At 36.0% G+C, this 18,628-nt stretch overlaps 1 protein-coding gene across 5 annotated transcripts in view; it reads left to right on the top strand.

Moving 5' to 3' along the window:
- DENND4C (DENN domain containing 4C) overlaps positions 1–18,628 on the top strand; it is a 127,899-nt gene that overhangs the window by 16,073 nt on the left and 93,198 nt on the right. For all 5 annotated transcript variants that reach the window (XR_009251679.1, XM_058695246.1, XM_058695243.1 and 2 more), the window contains exon 2: positions 17,606–17,927. Coding sequence is in view for 4 of the 5 variants with exons in the window: in XM_058695246.1 (XP_058551229.1) it covers positions 17,623–17,927 (305 nt within the window). In the remaining variant the exon portion in view is untranslated. The remainder of the gene's footprint in view (positions 1–17,605; positions 17,928–18,628) is intronic.

Here is an 18,628-nt window from a genome sequence, read left to right as displayed (position 1 = left end):
TAAATTTTATTCTGTACAGCATTTTTAAAGCAGTGATACCCATTTGGTATACTTGAGGCATGTGGACCTCTTTACTCTTACAGTTAGGAATCTAGTTAACTAGGCTTTAATCCTTAGGTCACCTTGTGTTTTATAAAACATTCCCCTCATTCCTTGACAGCTTAATTTTTTGAGCATGTTTACCTCTCTTCCTTTTTTTAAAAATATTTTTATTTCTTTTTTTTTTTTTAATTTTTTTTCAACGTTTTTTATTTATTTTTGGGACAGAGAGAGACAGAGCATGAACGGGGGAGGGGCAGAGAGAGAGGGAGACACAGAATCAGAAACAGGCTCCAGGCTCCGAGCCATCAGCCCAGAGCCTGATGCGGGGCTCGAACTCACAGACCGCGAGATCGTGACCTGGCTGAAGTCGGACGCTTAACCGACTGCGCCACCCAGGCGCCCCTTTATTTCATTTTTTTAAGTTTATTACTTAAGCAATTTCTACACCCAATATGGGACTCGAACTTATGACCCTGAGGCCAAGAGTCACATGCTCTTTGGCTGAGCCCCCACCTCTCTCCCTTCTAATTTGTTACAATTTCCACTATGTATTTAGTAGTCAAATAAACTTAATAGAATTTCTTATAAACTAACACTAAATAGACTGAATGAGAGACTGAAAGGCATCAAGTACGTATGTTTTACTGGTTTGTGATATCTGTCGTAGATCTTCATGGCTGATACCGGGCTATATATGAATTGGTGAGGTTGCCAGATACTAGAGTTTTTGAAACTTGTGAGGTGTTAATTTATCCCACATTCACTTTATGTTCAGTGAATAAAGTTTAGGAATGATAATCAGCTTTTAAGGAAAACAAAGGGACAAAGTCCATGGGGGAAAACTTTCAATTTATTGGGTGTTTGTTTTGCATGTCTCTTTCTGTGTATGTATATGTATGTATAGACGTATGAGATATTTTAGCAGATTTTATGTTCTACTTTTCCAGTTTATAGAGCGTTGAGTTAAATTGGGAATATTCAGACTGGCAGTTAATGCTTTCCTCCCTACTTCTTGAGTTTAAACCAGTTATTCTACCTTTCCCACTTTCTTCCATATCCCTCTATACTTTTGTTGAAATCTTGAAGGACATGAACTGCTTTTTGAAAAAAAAAAATTTTTTTTTAATATTTATTTATTTTTGAGAGACAGAGAGAGACAGAGCGTGAGTGGGTGAGGGGCAGAGAAAGAGTGAGACACAGAATCCGAAGCAGGTTCCGGGCTCTGAGCTGTCAGCCCAGAGCCGGATGCGAGGCTCAAACTCATGAGCCGTGAGATCATGACCTGAACCGAAGTTGGACACTTAACCAACTGAGTCACCCAGGTGTTCTGACATGAACTGCTTTTTAAAAAAACCTTTTCATTTTGAAGCAAAACTCAGAAAAGTTGAGTCCAACTTTCAGAAAAGTTGGAAGAATATTATAATGAGCTCCCATTATATCCTTCACTTAGATTTGCCAGTTGTTAACATTTTATCACATTAACACTCTACATAGTGTTATTTTTCTTTTTCTTTTTTTAAGCAAGCTTTATTCCCAGTGTGGGACTTGAACTTACAGCCTCAAGCTCAAGAGTCGTGTGCTGTTTTGACTAAGCCAGCCAGGGGTCCCAGTACATAGATGATAATGGTTATTACTATTATTACTGTTTTAATTTTATTTTTTTTTAATTTTTTTTTTCAACGTTTTTTTATTTATTTTTGGGACAGAGAGAGACAGAGCATGAATGGGGGAGGGGCAGAGAGAGAGGGAGACACAGAATCGGAAACAGGCTCCAGGCTCCGAGCCATCAGCCCAGAGCCTGACGCGGGGCTCGAACTCACGGACCGCGAGATCGTGACCTGGCTGAAGTCGGACGCTTAACCGACTGCGCCACCCAGGCGCCCCATACTGTTTTAATTTTAAAGAGAGAGAGAGATCACGATTGGGGGAGAGGAAGAGAGGGGGAAAGAGAGAGAATCTTAAGCAGGTTCTACTTTCAGCAAGGAGCCTGACATGGGGCTCGATCCCACAGCCCTGGGATCGTGACCTGAGCTGAAAAACTAAGAGTTGTATGCTCAACTGTCTGAGCCACCCAGGCACCCTGCATAGTATTATTTTTTGATTAAACCATTAAAGCATGTATTTCCTAAGAACAAGGTCGTTGTGTTATTCAATACAATGCTCACATTAGGAAACTCAGCTTTGTTATAAAGTTAATATATACTCTACCTTGAAATTTCTTGAATACTATTCTTTTTTTAAAAATTTTAAACATTTATTTATTATTTTTTTTTTTAATTTTTTTTTTCAACGTTTTTTATTTATTTTTGGGACAGAGAGAGACAGAGCATGAGTGGGGGAGGGTCAGAGAGAGAGGGAGACACAGAATCAGAAACAGGCTCCGAGCCATCAGCCCAGAGCCCGACGCGGGGCTCGAACTCACAGACCGCAAGATCGTGACCTGGCTGAAGTCGGACGCTTAACCGACTGCGCCACCCAGGCGCCCCAAACATTTATTTATTTTTGAGAGACAGGGGAGCAGGGGAAGGGCAGAGAGAGGGAGACACAGAATCTGAAATAGGCTCCAGGCTCTGAGCTCTCAGCACAGAGCCCCATGTGGGGCTCGAACCCATGAACCACGAGGTCTTTACTTGAGCTGAAGTTGGATGCTTAACCAACTGAGCCACCCAGGCTCCCCTCCAATGCTATTCTTTATAACAATTTTTTTGTTTTTCTTTTCCCATATTCATTCTAGGGTCACACATTGTATTTAGTTGTCATTTATTTGGTAATTAGTTGGACAGTCATGTCTGTAATAAGGACATTTTAATTTCTTCCTCTTTCATTTCTATCTTATTTTCTTCCTTCTCTCTTTGGGTTTATTTTGCTATTACTTTTTTAGGTTCTTAAAATTGAAGTTTGGATTATCAATTTGCTTTTTTTCTGATAAGTACCTAATGATATTTTTCTGTAAGCGCTGCTTTAATTGCATCCCACAAATTTTGGTATGTTTTCTTTTTGTTCAGTTCAAAATATTTTGTAATTTCCTTAAACTTCCTCTTCAACCACAAATTATTTAGTAGTGTGTTTAATTTCTAAGTATTTGGAGATTTTCCTGTTATCATTCTGTTGTCACTTGTTTCGATGCTCAGATTTGAATCTATTTTAATCTGGAACAGTATTTGAACCTTTCTCCCTTTCATTACACTGACTTCTTTTTAGAATTTTGCCCTTTAGTTATATTTATGTATTTGTTTATTTGATTCAGTTATAGCTGACATACAATGCTACATTAGTTTCAAGAGTACACAATAGTGATTCCACAGCTCTTTATATTATGCTGTGCTCACCACAAAGTGTAGCTACCGTCTGTCACTATACAACACTATTACAGTGCTATCGACTATATTACCTATGCTGTGCCTGTCATCTCTGTGACGTATTCATTCCATAACTGGAAGCTGTACCTCCCACTCCCCTTCACACATTTTACCCATCCTATCCTCCTCTGTGGTAACCATCAGTTCTCTGTACTTGTGGGTCTGTTTCTGCTTTTGTTTATTTTGATTCACGTTTTTAGATTCTACATATAAGTGAAATCATATATGTATCTTTCTCTGACTTATTTCACTTAGCATAATACCTTCCAGGGCAATCCATGTTTTTGTGAATGGCAAGATCTCATTCTTTTTTTATGGCTGAGTAATAATCCATTGTGTATATATACTGCATCTTTATCGATTCATCTATCAATGGACACTTGGGTTAATATCTTGGCCATTGTAAATAATGCTGCAGTAAACATAGGGGTGCATATATCTTCTTGAATTAGTGTTTTTCTTTGCTTTGGGTAAATACCCAGTAGTGGAATGATTACATCATGTGGTGTTTCCATTTTGAATTTTTTGAGGAACCTCCATACTGTTTTCCATAGTAGCTGCACTAATTTACATTCCTACCAACAGTGTACAAGAGTTCCTTTTTCTCTACATCGTTGCCAGTGCTTGTTATTTCTTGTCTTTTTGATACTCCCCATTCTGACTGGTGTGAGGTGATATTTCTTCGTGGCTTTGATATGAATTTCCCTGATAATTAGTGATGTTTCATGTCCCTATTGGCCATCTGTATGTCTTCTTTGGGAAACTGTGTATTCACATCCTCTGCCCTTTTTTAATTGTAGTGTTTGGGTTTTTTTTGTTTGTTTGTTTTGTTTTTTTTGGTGTTGTATTAAGTTTATATATTGGATATTAGTCTGTTATTGCTATATCATTTGCAAATATCTTCTATTCATTAGGTTGCTTTGTCATTTTGCTGGTGGTTGCCTTTGCTGTGAAAAAGCTTTTTATTTTCACATATTCCCAATAGTTTATTTTTTGGTTTTGTTTCCATTGACTAGAATTTTCCCCTTTGGTTTGAGGTTGTCTAACTCCTTGTGATTAGATTAAGGTCATGTGTTTTTATTTTTTATTTGTTTATTTATTCTAAAATTTGTTTATTTTGAGAGAGAGAGAAAGAGAGAGTGTGCACAAGCAGGAGAGGGGAAGAGAGAGGGGGAGAGAATCCCAAGCAGGCTCCACACTGATGCTGACGCAGGACTTGATTTCATAAACCTTGAGATCATGACCTGAACCTAAATCAAGAGTTGAATATTTAACTGACTGAACCACCCAGGTGCTCCAAGGCTATGCATTTAAAAAAAATCAGGAATAGTACATAACTAATGCTGTCTGCGTGGTGCATCACATCCGAAGGCATGTAATAATAGTTTGACAATCATTAATGATGTTGATTTTGATTACTTGGTTAAAGTGGCCACCAGCTTTCTCTGGTGATATATTTTATTCATTTGTAATTATTAGTATAACTGGAGAAAGCTTGAGATGGTACACATATTCTATATCCAACAGTCTTCCTCCCAGTGGTTTTAGCATTCACTGATAATTCTTGCTTGGAACTGAATACTGAGATGATTGTAAAATGGTTTTTTTATCATCCCTTTCATGATTATTGGTTGGCATTCTGAAGAGCCTTCCTTCTTTCCCCTTCATTCATTTATTTTATAATTTCAGTGTGGACTCAAGGCTTGAAAAAAAGATCAATGTGAGGGGCGCCTGGATGGCTCAGTCTGTTAAGTGTCTGACTTCAGCTCAGGTCATGATGACATGGTTCCTGAGTTTGAGCCCCGCATTGGGCTCTGTGCACAGTTCAGAGCCTGGAGCGTCCTTTGGATTTTGTGTCTCCCTCTCTCTCTGCCCCTTCCCCACTTGTGCTCTTTTTCTGTCTCTCTTTCAAAGATAAATAAACATTAAAAAATAATTCACGTGTTATAATCCATTAGTGTCATTCATTTTGACGCTACAATTATTCCCATTTTGGCCAGTGGGAGACTCTTCAAGCTAGTTCCTGTGCCTTTTTGATAAGGGACCCCTATTAGTCTTTGAGCAGTGCTTTTTTTCTTCTTATGTAAGATGTTCTAGGTATACCTTGTGTTTTTCCTGGCCAACCTTGGAATTGGTCATTTCTCCAAGAATGTCTAGTATCGTTTAGTTCTTTTTTCATCCCCTTCTATGTGATTATATTATCAATTTGGTGTACAGTTAGGTTTATTGGCTCATATATGATTAATGGTGAAGTTAGGTATTTAACCAGGTGAAAAAATTTTTTGAATGGAATTTAGAAATTGTTCTTTTCTAGACTTTTAATCTTTAGAGTGAATATACCCTGCTTAATGTGTTTTGTTTGAACTTAGCAGTGTTTAAGAATTCTGAATCAGTTGCCAATATTTTAAAACTTGGAGATTTACACAAAAACCCTGATTTCTGGCTTCTTTTAAAAAGGCAAAGAAGAAATTCTGGTCCAAGTCCATTTGGCAACAATTGGATGGATCTGACGAGTAGTGGCTGCCTGTGTTCTCTAGTTCCCACGACTCTTCTATCCTGCCTGACCCCTTTAAGGCATTTGTGTTTGTGGCCTTTCTCTACAGCTCTCCTTCTTTACAAAACTTTCAGTGACAGGTGCAACAGTAGAGAATTACACTGCTTTGTGTTGGAAAAAAGGAACTGATTTTGTCCACAATGACTTATTTTTTCAATTTTGTAGTTCCATGACCCCGCCAGTGGAGCTGATGTTGATAATGCTTTGTAAATGGAATCTCCAAGGCCCTATTTTAAATTGCTTAAATGTAGCAAATAACTTTGATAAAACTGTACTCTCTTTGCGGTTTAAGTGAAATTTACCATTCATTCTGCATGGTTTGGAACGCCAAGGAACACACAGATATTTTTGAAACTGTTAGAAATCTTTTTGTTACAGTGAGAGAACTGTGTAAACTACATTTAGCTTTATAAATTGAAGTTATTGACATTTTGTTGACGTTAAGAGCATATATTCATTGAAATGTATGCCATTCTAAACAGTAGGGTAAAACTAAATGGATTCTGAAAGATTATTTTAGCAGTAGTGGAATATAAAATATAATTATTAGACTATATATCTGTTAGTTTAAAAAACTATTTTAATTTTTTTTCAAAAAATTTGAAGCTTTTTCAAAAGCTTTTGTTAATACAGAGTAATTCTTACCAGAGATAGAGAAAACTATTTCATAATGATACAGAGGTCAGTTAATCAAAAAGACATAACAATTTTAAATGCTTATGCCCTTAATAATGGAACTTCAAAATACATGAAGCAAAAACTGACAAGAGTTGGAAAGAAAAATAGACAAATCTACAATTATAGTCAAAATTTTAATATTTTAATAATATTTGATATTTTAATAGTATTATCTTCTTAATAATAGAATAAGTGGACAGAAAATCAGCAAGGATATAGTAGACTTGAACAACACTATTAACCTACTTGATTGACATTTGTAGAGGCCTCTGTCCATCAACAGTACACATGCTACAGTGCTAAGTTCACATGGTATATTTATCAAGATAGGCCATATTCTTAGCCATAAATCCATTTTTAATAAATAAAATAATTCTAGTCATATATAATATATTCTCTGACTACAGTGGAATTAAATTAGAAATTAATAACCAAAGATTCTTGGAAAATTCCCAAGTACCACACATTTGGAAACTGAAAAACATAAATAGTCCATTGGTCAAAGAAAATATTTTAGGAAAGGGAAGTTAATAAGTGTTTTGAACTGAATAAAAAGAATACACAACATACATAAATTTGTTACATGCCACTAAAACATTACTTGGTGGGATTTGCAACACTAAATACCTACAATAGAGAAGAAGAAAGGTCTCAAATCAATGACCTGTTTCTACCTTAGAAACTAGAAAAAGAAGAGCAAATTAAATTCTACATAAACAGAGGAAAGGAAATAATAAAGATCAAAATAGAAATCAACGAAATATAAAACAAAAGCAAGAGAAAAATTAATGAAACAAAAAGCTTGTTCTTAAAGAAGATGAATAAAATTGATAAATTTCTAGCCAGACTGGCCAGGAAAAAAAGAAGACACAAATTACTAATACTGGAAATGAGAGAGGTGATATCACTACATATTCTACAGATATTAAAAGTATAATAAGGAAATACAAACAACTTTGTACCAATAAATTTGATAACTTAGATGAAATTGGCAAATCCCTTGAAAGACACTGCTATGTAGACTGAATGGTTGTGGCCCCCCACCCCCACCCCATTCTTATGCTGAAACCTAATCCCCAGTGTGATGATATTTGGAGGTGGGGCTTTCAGAGATATTTTGGTCATGAGGGCAAAACCCTCATGAATGGAATTAGTGCCTTTTTGGAAAGGGATCCCAGAGAGATCCCTTGCTCCCTTCTGTCATGTGAAGTTACAGGGAAGTTAACAGCCTTCTATGAACTAGAAAATCAGCGTCAGTAACAATACAATCTGCCAGTGCCTTGATCTTGGACTTCCCAGCCTCAAGAATTACGAGAAATAAATTTCTGTGTTTATAAGTCACTCAGTCTGTGATATTCGTATAGCAGCCTGCATGGACTAAAACAGATGCAAACTAAGAAAGGAAGTAGGTAATCTAAATAGCCCTGTATGTGTTAAAGAAATTGAATTTATGGTTAAAAACCTACCTACAAAGAAAACTCCAGATCCAAATGATTTTGCAGGTGAATTCTGGCAAACATTTAAGGAAGAAATGATACCAATTCTATACAGACTCCTCCAGAAAATTGAAGAAGAAATTCTTCCCAGCTCATTTTATGAGACTATATTACCTTGATAGCAAATCAGTTAAAAACAGTACAAGAAAACAACAGACCAATATCCTTCAATTAATGTATATAAAATTTCAAACAAAATTTTAACAAATATAATTCAAGAACATATAAAAGCAATAATATATCATGACCAAGTGGGGTTTATTTCAAGAATGCAGTGGTTAGAAACTTGAAAATTAATCATTGTAATTCACTGTATTAAAGATAGAAAAATATATCACCTCAGTAGATGCAGAAAAAGTGTGTTATATAGTCTAACATATCTTCCTGATAAAAGTCTCAGGAATAGAAAAGAACTTAACTTGATAAAGAGCATTTATGAAAAACCCACAAATAACATCATATTTACTGATAAAAGACTGAATACTTTCCTCATAAGATTAGGAACAAAACGAAGATGTCTACTCTCAACACTTCTCTCCTTTAAATTTTTTTTTTTTAATTTATTTAAGTAATGTCTACATCTAACATGGGGCTCAAACTCAAGAGCCTGAGATCAGGAGTAATGTGCTTACTGAACCAGCTAGGTGTGCCTCTTTTTACTTTTTTTTTTTTTTTTTTATCAAAGAAATGTGTATTAAAACAACCTCCTTATACCAATTTTACTCTAACACAGTAAACAGAACTACAATTATGATACCCCTTGGACTATAGATACATTACTGTTGCCATGGTAAATTGGTATTTTTTTTTCAAAAGGCAAGAAGGTAGCATATAATAATTGGTATGCATATGTTTATATACTCTGATGTAGAAAGCTGATTTTGGAATTTACTCTGTAACTTAACTGAAGCCCAGATTAATGTAGAGAGATGCTTATTGAAGCATTCTCTTTTTTTTTTTAATTGTGGTAAATATACATTACATTTATCATTTTAACCATTTGTAAGTATACACTTCAGTGGCATTAACTACACTGGCAGTGTTGTATAACCATTGTCACTACTATACCCAAATCTTTTCCATCATCTCCAACATAAACTCTATACCCATTAAACAGTAACTCTCCATGCTCCCCTCTCCTAGCCCTGGGTAACCTCTATTTTACTTATGTCTCTATGAATTTATCTATTCAGTGTACCTCATATAAGAGCCATATAATATTTCTCCTCTGTGTCTGGCTTATTTCATTTAGTTTAAGGTTTTTCAGAGATCATCCATGTTATGGCATTTATCAAAATTCAATTCCTTTTTATGGCTGAATAGAATTCCATTGTATAGATATATTACATTATGTTTATCCATTCATTTTTTTTTTATTTGTTTTTTTTTTTACGTTTATTTATTTTTGAGACAGAGACAGAGCATGAATGGGGGAGGGTCAGAGAGAGAGGGAGACACGGAATCTGAAACAGGTTCTAGGCTCTGAGCACAGAGCCCGACGCAGGGCTCAAACTCAGACTGTGAGATCATGACCTGAGCCGAAGTCGGATGCCCAACCGACTGAGCCACCCAGGCGCCCCTATCCATTCATTTTTTGATGGATATTTGGGTGGTTTTTACCATTTGATTATTGTGAAGAATGCTGCTGTGATTAACGATGCTGAGCACTTTTTCATGTGCTAATTGGTCATTTGTATATCTTCTTTGGTCAGCATTTCTCTTGAACATTGTAGTGGATGTTCTACCTAGTACAGTAAGACAAGAAAAAGAAATAAATGACATCTATATTGCAAAGAAAGAAGTAAAATTAGTCTCGATTCGTGGACACATTATCTATGTAGAAAGCTTGATGGTACCTACAAAACTCTGTAACTCATAAGCAACTGTATGAAGATCAAGATATACTTTGTACAAGTTCAAGATATAAAAAGCAATTGTACTTCTATGTAGTAGCAAAGAATAATTGGAAATTGAGTTAAGGAAACAATGTCATTTACAATAGCATTAATTATTATGTACATAAGCAAAGTCTGATGATGTGAAAGACATATGCTATAAACTACAAAACACTGATGAGAGAAATGCAGAGATAAACCTTGTCTGTGGGTTTGAAAACTCAGTATTGACAGCCCTCCTTAAATTGACCTACAGTTTCAACACAATCCCAGTTAAAATCCTAGTAGGCTTTTATTTGGGGTAGAAATGGACCAGCTGATTCTAAAATGCTTACTGAAATGCAAAGGAGCTAGAATAGAATAGTCAAAAGCAATTTTGAAAAAGAACAGAGTTGAAGACTAACATTTCCTGATTTCGAGATTTATGATAAAGCTACAGTAATTGTGGCACCTGGGTGGCTCAGTTGGTAAAGCGTCCAACTCTTGATTTTGGCTCAGGTCATAATCTTGCAGTTCATGAGTTCAAGTCCTTCATCGGGCTCTACACTGACAGCACAGAGCCTGTTTGGGATTCTCTCTCCCTCTCTCCCTATTCTCCTGCTTGTGCTCTCTCTCTCAAAATAAATTAATAAAAAAAGAAAAGCTACAGTAATCAAAATCATGTGGGACTGACAAATAGACAGATAGATCAGTGGAATAAAGAAACCAGAGGTGGGACACCTGGGTGACTCGGTTGAGCATCTGACTTTGGCTCAGGTCATGATCTCAGGGCTTGTGAGTTCAAGCCCCACATCAGGCTTTATGCTGACAGCTCGAAGCCTGGAGCCTGCTTCACATTCTGTCTCTTTCTCTGCCCTCCCCTACTTGTGTGTGTACTCTCTCTCTCTCAAAAATAAACATTAAAAAAAAAAGAATCCAGAGATAAATATAAACATGTTGGGCAGTTTTTTTTTTTAAGTTTATTTATTTATTTTGAGAGAGAGGGAGGGCGATCAAGGAGGGGCAGGGAGAGAGAGGGAGAGAGAGAATCCCAGGCAGGCCCTGTGCTGTCAATGCAGAGCCTGATGTGGGGCTCCATCCCATGAATCGTGAGATCATGACCTGAGCCTAAATCAAAGAGTCAGATGCTTAACCGACTGAGCCACCCAGGCACCCTGGGCATTTGGTTTTTGAATAAAGGTACAAAAGCAATACAGTGGAGAAAAGTTAGTTTTTTCAACCAGCGATGCTGGAAAAATTGGATATCTGTATGTAAAAAGTGGATCTTGATTCATACTGAACACCATATATAAAAAATTAACTCAAAATGTATCATAGACCTAAATATAAAACTTGAAATTATAAAACTTTAGAGGAAAACATGGGAGAAAACCTTTGTGACCTTAGACAATGATTTCTTAAATGTCATACCACAAGCATGACCCATAGAAGAATTAGATTGGTAAATGAGACTTCATAAAAAATAAAAACTTCTGCTTTTCAAAAGGCACTATTAGAGTAAAAAGACAAGAAAATACTTGCTAAGTATATGCTTGATAAATGACTTGTCTACAGAATATATAAAGAACTTTTCAAAACTCAAGAATGACTAACAGCCCAAGTAAAAACCAAGCTAAGATTTGAACAGAAATTTCACTGAAGAAAATTCATGGATAGAAAATAAGCACATGAAAAGGTAGTTAGCATCACTAGTCATTAGAAAGATACAAATTAAAACTATAAAGTTTCACTATAGGCATGTTATAGTGTCTGTTAAAAAAACTGACCTTATACAGCTTTAGAGAGGATGTGGAACGACTGGAACTCCCATAAAATGGTACACTCTAGGAAACTGTCTGGCAGTATTTTAGAATTACATATACCTAGCAGGTGATCCAGTCCTTTCCTCTTAGGAATTGACCTAAGATAAATGAAAGCATTTGTCCATAAGGCTAATATATGGGTGTTTATGAAAGCTTTACTTATTTTTTTAAGTTTATTTATTTATTTTGAGAGAGAGTGTAGGGGAAGAGATGTGTATTTTGAGAGAGAGAGAGAGAGAGAGAGAGAGAGAGAGAGAGAGAGAGAGAGAAAGAATTCCTAGCAGGCTCCGCACTGTCAGTGCAGAACCCGTTGTGGGTCTCAAAATCACAAACCATGAGATCGTGACCTGAAGTGAAACCAAAAGTTGGACATTTAACTGACTGAGCCACCCAGGTGCCCCAGACAGCTTTATTTATAATAATTCCAAACTTAAAATAACCCTATTAAGGTATTAATATTATTAATAAAGATAATATTAATAAAGGTAAATAGATAAACATTGTGGTATACTCAACAGTGGAATACTACTTAGTTATAAATAGCAATGAGGGGTACCTGGCTGGCTCAGTTGGTAGAGCATGTGACTTTGGATCTCAGGGTTGTGGGTTTGAGCCCCATTTTGGTGTAGAGATTAATTAAAAAAATATTTTTTAAATATAAAAAGGAATGAATTATTGATATAAACACAAACATGAATGAATCTCAAAATAATTATGAAAAAAGCCAGAAAAAAAAGGAATATATACTGTATGATTCCATGTGTATCAGTTCTAAAAACTATATGACAGCAGATAATTCATTGCCTATAGAGGGAGGGATAATTGCCTATAGAGGGATATAGAGGTATAAAAAAATTTGGAGTTTTGATGAGTATGTTTACTATCTTGATTGTTAATGGTTTCACAGGTATATATATTTATGAAAATTTACCAAATTTTACACTTAATATGTACATTTTATTGTGTGTAAATTATGCTTAAAGTTTTTATTTTTATTTTTTAATATGAAATTTATTGGCAAGTTGGTTTCCATACAACACCCAGTGCTCATCCCAACAGGTGCCCTCCTCAATGCCATCACCCACTATCCCCTCCCTCCCACCCCCCATCAACCCTCAGTTTATTCTCAGTTTTTAAGAGTCTCTTATGGTTTGGCTCTCTCCCTCTCTTTTTTTTTTTCCTTCCCCTCCCCCATGGTCTTCTGTTAAGTTTCTCAGGATCCACATAAGAGTGAAAACATATGGTATCTGTCTTTCTCTGTATGACTTATTTCACTTAGCTTAACACTCTCCAGTTCCATCCACGTTGCTACAAATGGCCAGATTTCATTCTTTCTCATTGGCAAGTAGTATTCCATTGCATATATAAACCCAAACTTCTTTATCCATTCATCAATTGAAGGACATTTAGGCTTTTTCCATAATTTGGCTATTGTTGAAAGTGCTGCTATAAACATTGGGGTACAAGTGCCCCTATGCATCAGCACTCCTGTATCCCTTGGGTAAATTCTTAGCAGTGCTATTGCTGGGTCATAGGGTAGATCTATTTTAAATTTTTTGAGGAACCTCCGCACTGTTTTCCAGAGCGGCTGCACCAGTTTGCATTCCCACCAACAGTGCCAGAGGGTTCCCATTTATCCACATCCTCTCCAGCATCTATAGTCTCCTGATTTGTTCTTTTTAGCCATTCTGACTGGCATGTGGTGATATCTCAGTGTGGTTTTCATTTGTATTTCCCTGATGAGGAGTGACGTTGAGCATCTTTTCATGTGCCTGTTGGCCATCTGGGTGTCTTCTTTAGAGAAGTGTCTATTCATGTCTTCTGCCCATTTCTTCACTGGATTATTTGTTTTTTGGATGTGGAGTTTGGTGAGTTCTTTATATATTTTGGATACTAGCCCATTCTCCAGTATGTCATTTGCAGATATCTTTTCCCAGCCATTGGTTGCTTTTTAGTTTTGTTGATTGTTTCCTTTGCAGTGCAGAAGCTTTTTATCTTGATGAGGTCCCAATAGTTCATTTTTGCTTTTAATTCCCTTGCCTTTGGAGATGTGTCAAGTAAGAAATTGCTGCAGCTGAGGTCAGAGAGGTTTTTTTTCCTGCTTTTTCCTCTAGGGTTTTGATGGTTTCCTGTCTCACATTCAGGTCGTTCATCCATTTTGAGTTTATTTTTGTGAATAGTGTAAGAAAGTGGTCTAGTTTCATTCTTCTGCATGTTGCTGTCCAGTTCTCCCAGCACCATTTGTTAAAGAGACTGTCTTTTTTCCATCGGATATTCTTTCCTGCTTTGTCAAAGATTAGTTGGCCATACATTTGTGGGTCCAATTCTGGAGTCTCTATTCCATTGGTCTATGTGTCTGTTTTTGTGCCAATACCATGCTGTCTTGATGATTATAGCTTTGTAGTAGATGCTAAAGTCTGGGATTGTGATGCCACCCGCTTTGGTTTTCTTCTTCAATATTACTTTGGCTATTTGCGGTCTTTTGTGGGTGCATACAAACTTTAGGATTGCTTGTTCTAGCTTCGAGAACAATGCTGATGCAATTTTGATTGGGATTACATTGAATGTGTAGATTGCTTTGGGTAGTATTGACATTTTAACAGTATTTATTCTTCCAATCCATGAGCACAGAATGTTTTTCCATTTCTTTGTATCTTCTTCAATTTCCTTCATAAGATTTCTATAGTTTTCAGCATACAGATCTTTTACATCTTTGGTTAGGTTTATTCCTAGGTATTTTATGCTTCTTGGTGCAATTGTGAATGGGATCAGTTTCTTTTTGTCTTTCTGTTGCTTCGTTATTAGTGTATAAGAATGCAACTGATTTCTGTACATTGATTTTGTATCCTGCGACTTTGCTGAATTCATGTATCAGTTCTAGCAGACTTTTGGTGGAGTCTGTTAGGTTTTCCATGTATAGTATCATGTCATCTGCAAAAAGTGAAAGCTTGACTTCATCTTTGCCAATTTTGATGCCTTTGACTTCCTTTTGTTGTCTGATTGCTGATGCTAGAACTTCCAACAGTATGTTAAACAACAGCAGTGAGAGTGGACATCCCTGTCATGTTCCTGATCTCAGTGGGAAAGCTCTCAGTTTTTCCCCATTGAGGATGATATTAGTGGTGAGCTTTTCATAAATGGCTTTTATGATGTTGAAGTATGTTCCTTCTAGTCCAACTTTCTCGAGAGTTTTTATTAAGAAAGGATGCTAAATTTTGTCAAATGCTTTTTCTGCAGCGATTGACAGGATCATATGGTTCTTTTCTTTTCTTTTATTAATGTGATGTATGACATTGATTTGCGAATATTGAACCAGCCCTGCAGCCCAGGAATGAATCCCACTTGATCATGGTGAATAATTCTTTTTATATGTTGTTGAATTCGATTTGCTAGTATCTTGTTGAGAATTTTTGTTTCCATATTCATCAGGGATATTGGCCTGTTGTTATCTTTTTTTTTTTTTTTTTTTTTTTGCTGGGTCTCTGTCTGGTTTGGGAATCAAAGTAATGCCGGCTTCATAGAATGAGTCTGGAAGTTTTCCTTCCCTTTCTATTTTTTGGAACAGCTTGAGAAGGATAGGTATTATCTCTGCTTTCAATGTCTGGTAGAATTCCTCTGGGAAGCCATCTGGTCCTGGACTCTTATTTGTTGGGAGATTTTTGATAACTGATTCAACTTCTTCACTGGTTATGGGTCTGTTCAAATACTCTATTTCTTCCTGTTTGAGTTTTGGAAGTGTGTGGGTGCTTAGGAATTTGTCCATTTCTTCCAGGTTGTCCAGTTTGTTGGCATATAATTTTTCATAGTATTCCCTGATAATTGCTTGCACTTCTGAGGGATTGGTTGTAATAATTCCATTTTTATTCATGATTTTATCTATTTGGGTCCTCTCCCTTTTCTTTTTGAGAAGCCTGGCTAGAGGTTTATCAATTTTGTTTATTTTTTCAAAAAACTGACTCTTTGTTTCATTGATCTGCTCTACTGTTTTTTTTAGATTCTATATTGTTTATTTTTGCTCTGATCTTTATTATTTCTCTTCTTCTGCTGGGTTTGGGGTGTCTTTGCTGTTCTGCTTCTATTTCTTCTAGGTGTGCTGTTAGATTTTGTATTTGGGATTTTTCTTATTTCTTGAGATAGGCCTGGATTGCAATGTATTTTCCTCTCAAGACTGCCTTCTCTGCATCCTAAAGCGTTTGGATTGTTGTATTTTCATTTTCATTTGTTTCCATATATTTTTAAATTTCTTCTCTAATTGCCTGGTTGGCCCATTCATTCTTTAGTAGGGTATTCTTTAACATCTAAGCTTTTGGAGGTTTCCAGACTTTTTCCTGTGGTTGATTTCAAGTTTCATAGCATTGTGGTCTGAAAGTGTGCATGGTATGATCTCAATTCTTTTATACTTATGAAGGCCTGTTTTGTGACCCAGTATGTGATCTATCTTGGAGAATGTTCCATGTGTACTCAAGAAGAAGGCATATTCTGTTGCTTTGGGATGCCGAGTTCTAAATATATCTGTCAAGTCCATTTGATCCAATGTACCATTCAGGGCCCTTATTTCTTTATTGATGCTGTGTCTTGATGATCTATCCATTGTTGTAAGTGGAGTATTAAAGTCCCCTGCAATTACCACATTCTTATCAATAAGGTTGCTTATGTTTGTGATTAAATGTTTTATATATTTGGGGGCTCCTGTATTTGGTGCATAGATATTTATAATTTTAAAAAGCACATAAAATCCATGGAAATACTTAAAACCGCAGAAGCTTAATTTTATTTTTAGAGGTGCCAAATTTAGAGATTATAGAAAGAAGTCTTGACTCAACGTTCATATTCTCTGGGTTTCTACCATGTAGTACCTAAGTCTCAATGTGTGTTTTATATAATTTGTCTTCTTTGGTTACAGTTTTTTATGCTCTGTTTGGTATTTATATATGAAATATTTAATGATTCCTAAACTTCCTTAGTTTACATGGTGTTTCCAGAAAGTTTCTTAGCCAGAAGGAACAGACCCCTAACTGGATCAAGAGACTAGTTTGATTATATTTATTACCGTTACCTCTATTTTTTTGTCTTAGATCTTGACTTAATTCATAATGAACTCAATTCATTTGTTTAAATGTGAAGGTTAGCTCTAGGAATTCTGTAACCTAAAAGAGAATGATTTCTGAGGCTCCTGAATGGCTCAGTTGGTTAAGCATCTAACTCTTGGTTTCCGCTCAGGTCATGATCTCGCAGTTCGTGAGTTCAAGCCCTGCATCAGGCTCTGTGCTAACAGTGTGCAGTCTGTTTGGAGTTCTTTCCTCTCCCTGTCTCTCTGCCCTTTCCTCCCTCCCTCTCTCCCGCCCGCCTGCCCGCCCTCTCTCTCTCTCTCTTTCAAAACAAATAAATAAACATTGAAAAAAAAAAGATCTTTCTTAAAAAAACAAGAATGATTTCTTAAATGGTCTGAATATTGTTCATTAAGTGCATTTTGCTGAAAGCAGAGCACCATAGCCCAACTCTGACACTTTAATAATTCTTAACAGAGCCTCGGCACACGAAAGGATCATAGTTGCCTTGTAAATGAATTGATGTTGTAAACTTGTATTTTATAGGAGATAAAAACTGACAACATGATACCAAAACAGCCTTCTTCTATAGAATGACAACAATTTGATTATAAATCTAACTGGGAAGTATGCTAGTTGATCACTGTTAACTCAGGAGTATTTTAATTTTAATGAGTCAAGATAAAGTATTTTCTTTAATTGATGTCTTTTTTCCTTTTTTCCTTTTGTAGGAAATACAATAGCAGCCATGATAGAAGACAAAGGGCCAAGAGTGACTGACTACTTTGTTGTGGCAGGTCTCACTGACACATCTACTCTTTTGGATCAAGAAATAAATCGTTTAGATACTAAGTCAACTGGGCCTAAAGCTCCAATTACAGACATTGCAGTTATTAACAAATCTGCTGGGGAAACAGTACCTGAAGGTTACACCTGTGTTGAAGCCACTCCATCAGCTCTCCAAGCAAATTTGAACTATGGAAGTCTGAAAAGCCCCGAACTTTTCCTCTGTTATAAGAGAGCAAGAGACAAACCACCCCTTACCGACATTGGGTATGGTGACTTATTTTCTTTTGCTATAGTGAAGGAAATAACACTTATTTAAGGTGCATGGGAATAGAAATTTGAATTTTTTGATAGTTCTATTATTTGTTACTTCAGGATCAAGTTAGTAAGATATTACATATCTCTATCCACGCTTACTGAATTTCTCTGCATTGTACTTGAATCATGAGATCATTTCCTTTCAAAAGCATATTGAAATGAAAGCATTAGAGCCTGAAATGTGATTCCATTTCTGTTGTACTTATCAGATAAGCTTATTAATTAAACATAAAAGAACAAGAAGGTATAATAAAAGATTATATTTTTAAGGAGCTACTTGGGTTATGTGGTGAAGTTTTGTGAAGCCCTGAACTCATTTAACAAAGGAGCATTCCTGTTTTAAAAAATGTAATTGTGTTGTGTGGTTTTAAATGCCAGAAGGGGGGAGGTATTTACCATTTAGAGTGAGTGTAGTGGTTATCAGGTATTAGTATCTAGTCCACAGCCAGTGAAGTACATTCTTTGTAAAAACTTTTATCCCAAAAATGTCTACATTGATTCTTTTGTAAACAAGCTATGTTTTTAGAATACCTGTAATACTTGTCATGTATACATGTCTTTTATTAAGCTGTTCTGTTTATTACAATTATCCTCAGTTACTTAAAACATACAGGTATTTGAGAACATTTTAGGAAGTGTTTGGGATCAGC

The sequence above is a fragment of the Neofelis nebulosa genome, chromosome 12, assembly GCF_028018385.1.
Source record: "Neofelis nebulosa isolate mNeoNeb1 chromosome 12, mNeoNeb1.pri, whole genome shotgun sequence".
Classification (NCBI taxonomy): domain Eukaryota; kingdom Metazoa; phylum Chordata; class Mammalia; order Carnivora; family Felidae; genus Neofelis; species Neofelis nebulosa.
The sequence above is the reverse complement of the archived record's forward strand: the minus strand, read 5'-3'. Positions and strand labels throughout refer to the sequence as shown.